The 14,501-nt window shown below is 36.3% G+C and overlaps 1 protein-coding gene across 1 annotated transcript; it reads right to left on the reverse strand.

The window, feature by feature from the left end:
• Positions 1-8,280: 8,280 nt before the first annotated feature.
• mindy4 (MINDY lysine 48 deubiquitinase 4) lies at positions 8,281-14,159 on the reverse strand. Its single transcript, XM_057356690.1, has 18 exons — positions 13,819-14,159; positions 13,545-13,664; positions 13,273-13,475; positions 12,897-13,155; positions 12,526-12,752; positions 11,912-11,970; positions 11,612-11,709; positions 11,422-11,538; positions 11,218-11,306; positions 10,862-10,963; positions 10,713-10,776; positions 10,557-10,622; positions 10,265-10,332; positions 10,120-10,183; positions 9,850-10,011; positions 9,589-9,769; positions 9,396-9,483; positions 8,281-9,286 (listed from the first exon to the last, which is right to left on the reverse strand). Exons 1-18 carry the CDS (start codon positions 13,876-13,878, stop codon positions 9,238-9,240), a joined length of 2,076 nt encoding a protein of 691 aa, XP_057212673.1. The 5' UTR covers positions 13,879-14,159; the 3' UTR covers positions 8,281-9,237.
• Positions 14,160-14,501: the final 342 nt, after the last annotated feature.

Consider the following 14,501-nt stretch of genomic DNA (forward strand, 5'->3'; position numbering starts at 1 on the left):
GAGTACAAAGATTTGTAACTTTTGAATCTTTTACCTTTTTACGCAATTTTATGCTTCTGTCATGAAATAGGTTGATTTATCCAATGAAACCAATTAATATATGTTATTTTGAATCAGTTATAAATAATATTTGTATTACCATGATGCATGCAAATATCAATATGATTATACTTTGGGCCTAGATATCTATTAGTTCATGCCTAAAACTTTACATAACCTTATTTGTTTTTTGAAAACGTAGACTTTCGTAACATGAAATTCAAGCCTTCTAACGGTCACTGTTGAGAAAATGTTGTGTCTTTCATTGAAAGAAAAAGAAATGTCGAGTAAGATGTAATGTCAATTTAATCGTGCAGAGACAAAGTTGTGCAACACACAATTGAATAATTGTACATTTCGATGTATAAATGAAATGAAAAGCTAAGTCACTTAAGGTATAATGACATCACAAGAACACTCATCTGTTACAGAATCAAACCGTATTGAATTCCTAGAAATATATTCTGAGCATTTTAGAGGCCAGAATAGCTCCGCACCAATCTGTGACCCTATGCGTTCAGTCTAGCCTGTGACATCATGAGCATGAAAGCTATGAAATTGGACATTCAAAGAATTTGTTAGTGAAAGGTGAATGAATCCATTACTGAATGGCAAATGATTTAAGGTGGTGCATTATGGGGATTTTGTTAGGTTATGATTACTCTTACTCAGCCTATGAATCTATTAGAAATGGTTAAATTGTCTTTGATAATGTGTATAAGTGATTTCCACTGAAGCGGATTAAGATGTTTGAAGTTCATTGTTACTGTATGTGACAGGTTGAGTCGTTCAAAACTGTTTCGCAAGTGTAATTTTCCAAATACATTTTCCAAATGTATTTGTATCTAAAAGTATGTATTTAAAGGAAAACGGGACTAAGTTTTAGATTATACAGCTCATTATTGCTTTTATCTGCACGTTAAATAATTCGATATTCTGTTTGTACCACAGGTCCCGATACAGAAGAAAACACACAAGAGATGTTGGAGGAGATATTTTTCAAAGAAAGTGCCTTCAAAAAACTGCAGTTATTTTGTTTAATTACCGTCATTTCGTTTCAAAGCTTCATCTTTATTGTTCAATCACATCAATACACTTATTCGAATTTGTGTGTTGTGTTAAAATGCTTTAACTCATTTAGTTTTGCTTTGATTTTTTTACTGTGAGTTTAGGAAATATTATTTAACATTGTAGCCAATTATTTATTTAAATGATATGTAAATATTCTGTCCTGATTACAAGAGAGGATATTATTTAAATATCTCATTAAACCATCATTACGCTTACATGTTATTCCAAATGCAACATTTTAAATGTAAATCTACATGTATTATTTATCCCATAAACGTGACGTTTGATATACGAAATCTGGCAAACAAGATTGCTCACCATGCTTATATTACGTTTAACGTTGGCACTAAACGTTTAAAGAATTACTTCAAATTATGATAACACATTGTTTGACAACAATGGATATATTGCACTGATGCTTTGAAAGAATAAAAACATTCAAGCACAACCATTGTGTTTTTTTCTTCTGTGTTCATTATATTTACAGTACATCATTTCGCAACAGTGGTCACCAGGCGAATCGAAGATGTTTAACTGCATTGCTTTGACATGTTTGCTCAAATAAAAACACTACATTTCAGTATACATTTTTGATGCGCTTGTTGCAATTTTTTCACATGCTGTTATATATTTTGTGTGATTGCACTTTCTTATGTAAATATATATATAGAGAGAGAGAGAGAGAGAGAGAGAGAGATTACACAAATATAAGCACATGAACAACAGTGGACCCCTTTCAACAGAGTAAACAATTATGTACTGAGATTGAGATTGTGTTCTAGTATCAGAAGGACGAATATTTAGGTCTCCCCTTCTGGGACTTCTGCCAAAGCTAAAACTGTGTGATGAAACTGAACTAAAACTCTGCTTTCCTCTTCATATCTATCCTGATCAAATATTTCATGATCTGATGTGAATGTTTATGAAAACAAACATCGCCTTTAATTGCTGCTTTGAGTGATGTAAACGTTTTACGTCCACCACTTAAAGTCTGTGCCAGAGCTCAAAATGATATGAGTTCTCACGACAGAATTTGCAGAAACAGCAAATGCTTCATAAAATGTCACTTATCAGACATATACTGTCATGTTGTCTCTGGCCTGTTTAAAGGCATCACCTAATATTTCTTACTTATTTTTGCTCTCTATAGTGACAGATTATAAAAACGTTTTTGCATTAGGCCTATGTAGTATATCATGACTATTTTCAATCCTCTCTAGATTCAAACGGATATGCAGCTATGCTTTTAAAACTCATATGTGTGCTATGAAATGAGCAATAGTTTGCTGTCATGTTTATTATCAAAGCCTGCATTTTTATTGAATAAACTGATATACGTTTGAGGGCAACATTTTTACAATATTTGCTTTTTACTGTATTGAGCTGTCTGGTTAGGTTAAACTATATAATGCATATAGTCAGAGGTGGGTAGAGTAGCCAAAATCTTTACTCAAGTAAAAGTACAAGTAACTAGAGAAATTGTTACTCAAATAAAAGTAAAAGTCACTATTTTAAAAATTACTTGAGTAAAAGTAAAAAAGTATGCAATGAAAAAACTACTCAAGTAGTTAGTTACTTAGTTACTTTGTATCTGATTATATAGGCCCACTACATAAAATTAATATTAACGCCAATATTTTAATATTACGTTTTAATCAATATTTTTAATTATCATAAGTACAGTAGTTATCTTTGCAATATACTAGAGAGACTAAAGAATAGACAAACACAGAAGAGACGAGCATTTCTGTAAATTTCATCTAGTCCTGATGTCAATGTAGTTTACACAACTTATTTAGAATAATAGACCATGTCAAACTAAAGCATGAACTAAACTCAGAGCATTTCCTAAGATGATCTAGAACATCTGCAGTGCTCTCTTAAATGAAATACACATTTTTGAACAACGCTCATGTTTTCTCGTGTTGTGTCACGTGTGTGTTGTGAAACGCTCTTACTTGTAAACAAACAGTAAACAGTGAACCACACGCCCATCAACAAGTTTTCTTCCTTCTGTTCTTCAAATGTATATTTCTGCAAGCCCACGTCTCTGTGTCTGACAGGTAACGCGCATGTTGCTGTGTCTGACGAACAGGTCGCGCGGGTGCGCGCATATGGCGGGCATTTATCATTGCTGGCAAACAATATGACACATTTGCAGTTTTGATTGTATAGATATAGATTCATATCCACTTCATCCAACGCTCTTTGTGTTCTGCGTGTTTTTAAATTTCGCGCTACGAGGAGTGAGTAATCCTGCTTCAGATGATTCAGATCGTGCTGCGAACTGAACAAATCATTTGAACTGATTCATTAGCCTATTCAAATGGTTTTGCCCATTGTTCAATTAATGCTTTCAAAAGAATCGACTCAAAAGAATTGATCACTCGGGAATGCGAAAAAGAGACGACAACCTTGAAATAAACAACGCGTTTTAAAAAGCATATTTTAAAATGAAGGAACGAAGGAACGTCACGCAATGTAAGTTATGTAACGAAGTAAAAGTACAGATTTTCTATAAGAAATTTACTCAAGTAAATGTACACACTTTAAATTTTACTTAAAAAGTACATATTTTCCAAAATATTACTCAAGTAAATGTAACGAAGTAAATGTAGCGCGTTACTACCCACCTCTGCTATAGTATATGCGGTGTACAAAATGGACGAAATACAACTTTTAAGTTATTTATCAGACAAAATTATTGGGCAAAAATGCAAACCACGTCATAATGTGAGGGAATATGGGATTCAATTTAAAGATGCAAAATATACAACAACAAAAAAGCTCACAGGGTTTAAAGCATACATTGACTATGGTATCAGTTTTTGTATGAATATTTCTTGATCCTCTTGTGTAGTAAAATTTTCCTGGACCCTTACTCAGAAAGCTTTGTACATGTGTTGTGTGTGTACTTTTTTGCCAAGCCTCCTCAAATTCTTATCAAAGTTCCAAGTACAACTGTGCAACAAAGTTTTTAATACATATTTCAATATTTCAATAAAAAGTGAAGGCATCAATCACTTTAGGCCAAGCATGTACATATTTCACTTTCATACACAATCCTCCATCACTGATGTCACTGTCCCTCTGTCAGGAGGGGATTCTCACATCACTGCTCTGGAAGAAAGATTTCGTGGTCTAATACCATCATGAATCTTTTTTACCATTCATCATTTTTTATCTTGTGTGACATGGCCTGGGTGATTTTTAAAGCGTTTCATAAAATAGCTCTTTGCTTTACGGCTCTAGAGGGAACATCCCCTGTAATTTCGAATGTTTGTCAACAAACACTTCACATACCATCATGTACAAATCGCTAGAAGAAACGTGCACCTCACTCACTGATGCTAGAAGCTTAATGTGAAATGTGAAGCTTAATGCGTAAAAAAGTCATTCCAAACCTGTATGATATCCTTTCTTTTGCACAACACAAAAGAAGATATTTGAAAGAAGTTGGTAACCAAACAACATTGGCCCCCATTGACTTCCACTGTATGGACACAAAACCATAGACATTTCACAAAATATCTTCTTTTGCGTCATATGCAGGTTTTGAATGACATGAGGATGAATAAATGATGACAGAATTTTATTTTGGGGTGAACTATCTCTTCAATTAACACCATGTATCAAAGCCTTGATATATCACTTCTGACTGTCATAATTGAGGAGTCGAATGGCAGGTCTCCTGAGCTTTCACAAACAGTCTAATCTGATTTTGACGCTATAAATAAGGTGGGTTCCACCAGGGCCACTGCAGAGCCCTCTTCTAGCCAGGTGGGCATAAACAGTCTATCCCAATCGGAGCGGGATATCACTTTTTTAATGGAGACAAACTGCAAAGATTAGGAGAGAAGACAGAAGAGGCTCAGGGGAGAATACGTGGGAGGGTGATAACACAATTACACCCAAACACTCCAATCCTCCGGTTACCTTCAGGCTGCCAGGAGATAAGTCTGACAATGGCAAGTCATTCTCTAATTCAGAGTTGTTCATCACTGAACCGAGGAGGCCCGGCTTCATTCATGAAGTGATGAATTGAACAGGCTGTCCAATTGTTCGCCCTGGTCATGATGGCATCCTTAATGACTCACCAGAGAGTGATGCGGATGTGTCTATTTAAAGCAAGAGACGGACCTATCGACTTAACAGATTCTTTCTTGGGCCAGCGAGTCTATACTCTTTAATCACTTGTGCTTTACATGCGCCATCTTCTAAAATAATTAGATTGTATTAATACGTCATTCAAAGCACGGTTACGTACAAAAAGTACAAGACCCTACAAGGCATGCATAATGCATTTTTTTGTGCATCGCTGCCTGCCTTTCACCCATCAAGGGCTACGCGTGAAAGCATATCGTGCCAAAAACTACAGAAATGACACCGGTTATGAAGTAAGTTTTCGACCAGTATGCAGCAAAAATATTTTAGAGCCACCCACCCTCAGCAGAGACGCAATGCATGCAGTTACAAGATACAAGAAGAAGATACAAAAAGATTGGTTTGTGGACCATAGCGGCATAGAAGAACACGGAACCATTCAGGCAAGCTGATTTTTCAGGGATGAAAGGACAGGAAAAGATGGTTTGACTGAAATATGTGTGAACATGACATACGCCATAATTTCGCCTCTGAGGCAACACTCGGCAAAGTAGTAAACATTTTAATCCCATTAGATGATCCTAGAGGCTCCTGTGTAAAAAAACTGATGTTATTTATAGCGGATTCCTTATTCTTTTAAACCCACACATCTCCTTCTGAAAGACCCTTGATCTATTTCGCGGTCTCGGGTTTCAACATCATCGAGGGGGGCAGGGCCAAGCTTTGTGCTTGCCAGTTTATGACTAATTCCAATTGAGGAAAAATACAAAACATGAATATGAATTAGTTTGCACTCAAGTCGACATCAATCGAACAAATCCTTTGACATGTGAAGATTCATTCGGTTCTTAATGTTGCCATTGTGGGGTTGAATATTTTTAATGTGCAGTAGGCGTACATTCCCCACAAGGAAAGCAAGGACGTTCAAATGGCTACTTAACAAAGTTGCTTTTCTCCTCAGGGTATCGTCACAACGTCAGGCTGCCAGATCTTCTTTCCTTCTTCCTGACACATAAGCGTGCGAATGTTTCCCCACCTCCACTCATTTTGCGCCTGTCTATCACAGTTTTGATGCAGGGGAAATATGAATCAACAGCCACGAGTTGGCTCTTGGAGCGTTATTGAAATGAGACGGGTGATGGCAGTGTTCTTCATTAATGAAGACATAATGGGGAGGCGGATTTGGGGCAGGTTAACAGTACACCATGTCTTTGACCCCCAAATGGGTAACACGTGTTCGATTTAGGGGGAATAGGGAAAAAAACTCAATAAATAAACAAAGAATAAAGTTCTCTTTCAATTTTGCTGTTGATTTCAAATATTATATATTCACCTGTATCACTAACACTAAACTTTACCTCAGGCCTATATTCTGAAAACTGACAAAAGCAGAACACCTAATTAAAATATATGAAATTAAATCCCACATGAAAAATACTGTAGTATACTTTAGTACTTACTATAGTAAATCTAGTATCTAGTCAAATTACTAGACACTATGGTTATTTAACCTTGAACCTATAGTACATATTTAAGTAGGTATATAGGTTACTGCAGTATTTACCACAGTTTATCAATTCACTAGCTAAATCAGGTCCCCATAGCACAGGTATACATCTGTGAGATGTCTGCAAAAGATCTGGAGATCTGGAAAACATCTGCTGTGTAAAGACATCTGCTAAACATCTTAGAAAGAGCTGTTGTACGTCAATTCTAAATCATACACATCTTACAGACGTCTTCTAGAGGTCTAAATGACATCTGACGTCTCAGAGATGTAGGGCAAAGCAAACAAATCTGACAGATGTCTTGCAGATGAAAATGCAGACATCAAATAGATGTCTGCCAGATGTACGTGTGCTATCAGGGTCTACACATTAACAAAGTGTATAATCTTAACATACTGCAGTGAAATTTTCTACAGTTTACTATATTAAATACTAAAGTATATGCAGTATTTTTTCATGTGGATATAGCCTAATCAAATTTTAGAAATAAGTTGAATAAAATGTGAAATTGTTAAACACATTTTAAAGCGTTTTTATTTTCCAAATTATATTACTTTTTATCTTTTAAGTGTTTTAATAAAAGCGTAATATTTTATATATATTTTTTTTAGATATTGTTGAATTTCTGAGCAGAACCATTAATAGTGGGTCCATCTTTGACAGCAGAGAGTGACGTCACAGCAACACGCAGCTAACTGCATACCTTCACCACACACAAAAAAAATGTTAGCTATGAAGTAATGATCCCCAATGGTGGGTTAACGACCGATACTTACTGTATTTATGACATCATCGTGCGTGGGTAGAAAGTGTCCCGTTATCAGGACCCTAAAAATAAAACGCCAGATGGCCCCTTAAAATGATCGGGTCTGTCAGAGATTGATCGTTGTCATTCTTTAAACATACTTAAAATACAATAACACATAATCAAATATTTACCGAACCCGAACTTCGTGCACTATTTTGAACTAATCGAAAATTTCATTAAAAAATTGTAAACGAAAATCAACCTGACACACAAAACTTGTTTCCTGTTATCTTTTAGATTAGGTTTTTAGCACAACAGAGACACCCTGAGGACAGTTTGAGTCCTGACACTCCAATTTTAATCTCAACACCGACATGGACATTGAATCCAACCTGTTTTGTAAACATATGCACATAAAACACTGGTTTCCAGTTTTAAACATAATTTACTTAATAAACATGATGTACACAATACAAAAATAGGATTTTAACAGTATTTAATATATATCTAGCTTTTAACAAAGGGAGTTTGAATAAAGCAGCCTTCCAAGGCCCAAGGTTCGACTTTATAACACAAATGTTGTTATGATTCCCACAGCTAATTTTTGGCCTGGACTGATGCAAATAAACTGTGAGGAAAGAAAAGACAGATTAAATTGAATGATTTAATGATAAGACTCAGATGTTTTCTGTACTTTTGCCAGGAAACATTTCAGATGCGTGTGCGTTTGCAATCTGTTGGTGTTGCAATTTATATTTGATTAGCAGGAAAACATGTTCGCAAATACGGATAAGATTCAAGACTCCTAGATTTAAAAGTACTTTATTGTTTATCATGAAAGACATTTGTATTGGGTTAAAAGCTCACACACATCAAAAGCAAGCAAAACGTATTAAATACTTAATAAACACTCCTAAAAAATAAGAACAAATGAGAGAGATGTATTTTTAAAAGAAAAGGAGATGTTTTGTGTTTAAATTGTGCCTCCCCAAATGTGTAATTCCAGTATGTTCTAAGCACATCTAGAAAACCTGGGAAATGCATTACAATTTACATAATCAGATCTTCGGTACATCATTTCAAAGGCTAAAGAAACATTGGCCTACGTCATGGCACGATACAGTAGGCAGCCGTTTTTAAAGTGTGGTATACATACAGACATTTGCCAATTTAAATGTTGATGTTTATTTACTAGGCAAACGTCTTACATGCAACAATTGTGTTAATCTTGGAGAAATAATCTGAGTTCAGTGAAATAAAGGTTATGTATACATAACATGTCATCATCATCTATATTCATCATACACAAGAAAACATTCAGATATAGTGCACAACTGATGACTTCATATGACAGAGCTGAAAAGATCTGCTAAAGCAAAGTATAGATCTTTTTTCTTCATTCATTATGTCTAATGTATTGTTTTCTGTATATTTACATGAATTAATTCAGTGATGCATCACTTATTATCTCACTTGAGTTTAAGGTTGAGGATTAACCATTGTTAGTTGTCCAAAAGTTGGTTAACACCTGGAGAAGGGCAGGTTTGTAAAGAATATTGAATTCTATATGCACATACAACAAGTAACAAAGCCCAATTCAAGGCAGCAAACATATGAAAGTAATTTTTAAAGAAATGCAACCAGATAAAAATATAATAGAGGCCCCATAGAACAACAAATACCAAATTCATTAACCTCATTTAAATAAAAAAATGTAATGGACTTTCTTTGACCAGATAAAATCACACAGGAGTAACAAGAACATGATCAAAGAATGGGTTCACTATCATTCCAGCTGATAACTGCATTTTGCCATCTGTAAAACATATTTGAAAGATTAAAATCTACATATTGTTGCTATTTCACAATATCAACAATTACAAAGCGGAACAACTGAGATTCCGACCACTAATAAATGAACTTACTTGGTCCTGATGCAGAGATTCAATGGAGGAATAAGATCATTGTCTGTATTGTCATTCTGAGCAGCTACAGAAACAGCAGCATCTGGATCTGTCCAGAGACACAGAAGCCTTTTATTACAGACTTATCATGAACTCTTAATGTGCAAGTGTGTAAAAGATGCTTGTTTTTTGTGTATCAAAATTAGTGACTCACAGACTGTCAATCTAATGGGTTCCTGCTGGTTGGCCAGCCCATCGTAATAGTACAAATCAAACTCTTCCTTTTTGCACTGGTCCGCTGCCAGTTCTTCAGAGAGAGAGAAGAGGACACTGAAATGACTCTCACTGCACACAACCCAAACTGGAAACTTGGGAGATTTCAGGTGAGATCCAACCTTCGCAAAGACAACAAGAAGTCCAGTTCAGTACATGCAAGACTACAGTATAAAGTATCGAGCATTAAAAGCATTGTTACCTTGCATATATTATAGTGTTCAAATAAAGACAGCAGCCCGATGTTACAAAGCGTTTTAATTCCCTTCAGAAGTGTAAAATTTCCATTTCCAGAATCAAGCTTCATTTCGTCATCAAAGACGTTGGAAACTGCCTGTCCACATTGCAGAAGGTTGACCAGTTCCTTATGAAACATGAGAGGCAAAATAAAAGACTTTGTTAGAAAAACATCATAACAGACAAACACTTGTTTGCACAAAAAAATCACTGAAAATCTTTAAGTGTGCAAAACCTGTGTGCAATAGCCATGGGCCCCAATCAAAGTAGAGGTTGGCACATCCATGTCACTTCGTACACTGTAACACACAGAACATAAATAATTTACATCAACATACTTACACAACAGTCAATAAAGAGTAAAAGAGCTGGAAACATACGCTGCAATAGTTCTGGAGAGAATGACAGAGATGGTCAGCAGGAAACAGCCAAAGGGACCCGTCTCGAACTGTAAGGAAAACAGAACACTTATCATCAATCGAATGAGGAAATATAAACAAGGGAAACATGCCTTAGGTTGCAGCGTAACAATGTCTAAAATACACTTGCTCAAATATAAACCATCCTTATAAATGTAATTTTTATTTAAACAACTAATATTCTACTAAGAATAGAAACCAGGGACATTATGCAAACAGGAAGTGTGTAACATTCACTCGAGCACAAACATACCTGTCGAACATGCTGTTCAAGAACCAATGTGAGAGCATCTAAGGTCTCAACAGTGACACGTGTTACCTACAGTATGTGGAAAACCCCAAAATATATACATCAATACTAAAAAATACGCAGTCATAAAAACAACATAGAAATCAAGAATCCTCTAACCATTTCTAAAATACCATCGGATTTGTAGCGTCCGGCTGGGGTGAAAAGATTTCTTCCTGTGTTTCTGTGTGGTGACATATTTTATTGTTAAAAAATGAATTTTTGTTTAATGTATGTAGATGATAATTCAAGATGTGTGACACACTGACATTGCTACAGTGGCTCTCTTCATGTCCCCGGCTCTCCACAGTATGTCAGCCAAAGCCCGAGATAAACATTTTGTCCTTGCAATCTCCGATACCTGCAATCTCCTGGTGATTTGTACCAAATGAAATTAAAAGACAATTTATTGAGATTTTTCATCAATGAAACAATTCCATGCTGACCTAAACGTCCACTGGCTTATGAAGCTAAACTAATGGAAAATAATCCATCCAGGATGTAAATGTTATAGAAATGTAACTTTGATTATGATTCCAGTTGTTCAAATATTAAGAGTGGAACTAATATCTCATCTCTACAAACAACAGAATGAGCAGAAACGTGATGGATGCTTGGCACATACTCGTACGATGCGTCATTGCTGGATTCTTCAAACAGGAGCTTCTGTAGAACACAGGCCTGAACCGCTGCGAGTATTCCACAGGGTCCTCCCTAGAGATGAAAACATAGACGCAAACAAATATACTGATTGCGATTTAATATGTAATGCTATATATATATAGTGATAACGTCGATCACTACTGCAAAAATAACTGGAACACAATACCTTCTTTTGTACAATCCCGTATTTCAAACCAGGAATACCTGAAAAGGTCAAATTCTGTTGTTTCCACTCCTCAGTGAAACAAGCCATAGGTGAACCAAAGAGGATTTCCTTCAGAGCCTGTATGAAGAGATGTCATATCAGACTGGGTTGACATAAGAGATTAAAGTTGAAAAAAAGTTAATGTGCTTACAGTGGCTGTTCTCTGATCCATCGGAGTCCTGTCCAAACTAAGTTCTGGCACAGGTGATTCAGAAACATCAAATAAGCTCCCCTCATTCTCAATGTCATCTGTAAGATTTTAAAGTGTCCAAGATTGAATGTTTTGAAGATTTTAAAGCAGGTGTCCAGCAGCAGCAAAACATTTGCATCATGATTTAGTAAACAACTAAGTTCTTTTAAGGTTACACAACACTCACTAAAGCATTCTGTAGTTGAATTGGCTACGATCCAATGTACAAAATGTAATCAGTAGGAAATTTAGGTACACTACCCAAAACCATTTCCAACACATGGAGTTCATCCGCTTTGGGGCTGGGTGCTGAATTCTTTCTGGAGAGGAAAAATACAAGTCAATAATCACAAACTTGACAAATTGCAGCCGAGCATGAATAGCAACAGTTGTACTTAGCAAGGCGTTGTTTTTAATCAATGTAAATGTCTTACCCACTCAAGGTCAAAAATAAGCGTTTGACTTTAAACATTTTAAAATCAATTTCTGATCAAATCAGGTTTCCCAGACATGGCTTAGCTCTTTTAGACTTGATCATTTTGTAATAACTTGATATTGATTTGCAATTTTCTGTTAAAGGCATAGTTCACCCTCACCCAAAATGAGAACGATAAAACAAGAAAATCCATTTTACACATCTTTTTAAAGGTCCAAGTGTACAACATTTAGTGGCATCTGGAGGTAAGGATTTTTCCTAAATACAAGTGAATGGGTTATTAAACATTCAGCGATTACACTGTACAAATTTCATAGCAAAAGAAAATAAGGGTAGGGAGATCAGACAGAATTTTATTTTACTCGAACCTCTGAATAAAATGTTTTGTGGACAACCGTGTCAGTTCTAAAATTCAGAATTACAGCATAAAGAAACTCACAAGCGATGCTGTGTGTTGACTCCTGGGATCTTTTTAAGTCCATTACTATCTCCACTATGCAAATTAGAAAACACGTCGCCCTCATCTTCAAGAAAGGCTGATGGATTAGACTTTATATGTGTAGTACTAAGACCATTGGTCCAGAATGTTGTGTCTTTACAATCCTCGGTGGCTGAGACAGACGAAGACCCAGATGACTTTCGAGATGGGCGTCTTTTGTTACTTTCCTATGAAAAAATGAACTCCTTGTCAATGCTTTCTATATTGAGACACTGATTGAATGCAAATTTGAATTTATGACTCGATTAAATCTGTATGATATCAGAGACACATTACCAGGTAAATCTAAAACGAGTAGCGGCATTCATCACCTGTGAGGAGCTGGCTATGGGACCTGCCATAATGCCTCGTCTCATTCTGCTGCCTCTGTTCTTCTGGCTGTCTGGGTCTTGAACCTTTTTCTCCGAGTAAAATCCCTCTTTTATCACTGTTTTGAGACTGTCCTGGCCAGAAGACAAAGAACACACACTCCTCTCAGGGGAAGCGGAAAAGCTGGGGAGGGTCTTGCTTGTCTTTTCAGAAGGTGTTGGAGAAAGATTAACCTGTGACAGACTGTTGGTTTCAGATAACCTGTAAAAAAAGGTTTTTTTCTGAGCAACAACAGGTCTTAAAATTTAAGACAACTATACGAACTGACATGTGGTACACACTGAGGTGTACATGTGTGTCAAAAAAAAGGAAAGGTACCTTGATACGTCACACTGAAGAGATTCCATAAAACTCGCATCTGTTTCAACACTGTCTGGCATGTCGAAGGCAGATCTGGACGTGGTTCGCTCTGATGGATGAGCTTGACTGTCACTATGGTGATGGTGTCTGGTTTTGCCTCCCTCACTTAACCTGTCCTTCACAATAATCTCCAACATTGACTTCAAGGGACGTTCTTCAGCCTGGAACACAAATGCATTTGTCTGAACTGCATTACGTCACCTGAAATGTTACCTGAAATGAAATGGTACCTTATTTTTCTTGTAAAGGCCTTCAAGGTGAAGTATTCTGCAGAGATCCGATCTGTTATTGATGCTTGAATTAGTTCGTGGAAGCTCCTCGTCCATGCAAGCGATGGTTTTCTTCAGGCCCTACAAGTAAACTTGCAGATGAACCTACCAAAGGTCTTTAACACCTTAAACCACACTGTATTTACGTCACACCGTGTTTAAACGGGATAGTTATCCATTCTCCCAGCCAGCTGACTTCTATTAAAGATTTAACAAAAACGTCTTTGTCACCCACCTTTCTACTGAGATATTCCCTTACGAGAGACGCAGACACATCTTCCACATATTTCCCCATCGTAAGTCACAACATAGCAGTTCATGAGTTGCACGAGATAGCACGCTAACAAGTAGGCTAAATACGAAGTAAACGACAACAAACTTCACACTTATCGAATGCAGTTTTCATGTTTTGAAGCTACACGGCGTTACAGCGTTTTCAGGCTGGACATTTTAATGTTATGTGCTGTTTTGTTTTGGGGATTTATAAGGTAACGATAGCAGGCGACATTTGCTAACTAGCTGTCCAGCTTTTCGGCTTGTTGCTATAGTTACCAGCAGACTGTCGATATCTGGTACTTGGAGTATGAACGGAAGAGTGAAACATGTGCGCCTCCTTGTGGCTGTGTTTCAACATCATGCGCTGCACAACGAATTATCGCGATATTTTGATGTCATGTCTATCGGTCTGCGCTGCGCAACATGAACTTGTAAATAGTAGGTACATATCCACATTTATAAAAAAAAAAATATATATATATTTGCTTTGGTGTTATTCTTAAGAACGTGTTTTATTATGAATGTTTTTAACTATAGAAATGTTTCGTTTATTTCGTTATGGTTTTCAAAAATGAAAAATATCTTGTTATATATTGGACCAAGTTATGCACGTGCATGCCAGGCCTATGGTCTTTTTTATTT

The sequence above is a fragment of the Triplophysa rosa genome, linkage group LG17 (genome assembly GCF_024868665.1).
Source record: "Triplophysa rosa linkage group LG17, Trosa_1v2, whole genome shotgun sequence".
Lineage (NCBI taxonomy): Eukaryota > Metazoa > Chordata > Actinopteri > Cypriniformes > Nemacheilidae > Triplophysa > Triplophysa rosa.

What these genes read in the sequence shown, in the direction of transcription:
- mindy4 (XM_057356690.1), bottom strand. Translation starts at nt 13,878, where the DNA reads ATGGGGAAATATGTGGAAGATGTGTCTGCGTCTCTCGTAAGGGAATAT. An exon ending in AAGAGAGCCACTGTAGCAAT is followed by an intron (nt 10,777 to 10,861) that starts GTCAGTGTGTCA and finishes GTCACCACACAG; the next exon opens with AAACACAGGAAGAAATCTTT. An exon ending in ACCCATTAGATTGACAGTCT is followed by an intron (nt 9,484 to 9,588) that starts GTGAGTCACTAA and finishes GTCTCTGGACAG; the next exon opens with ATCCAGATGCTGCTGTTTCT.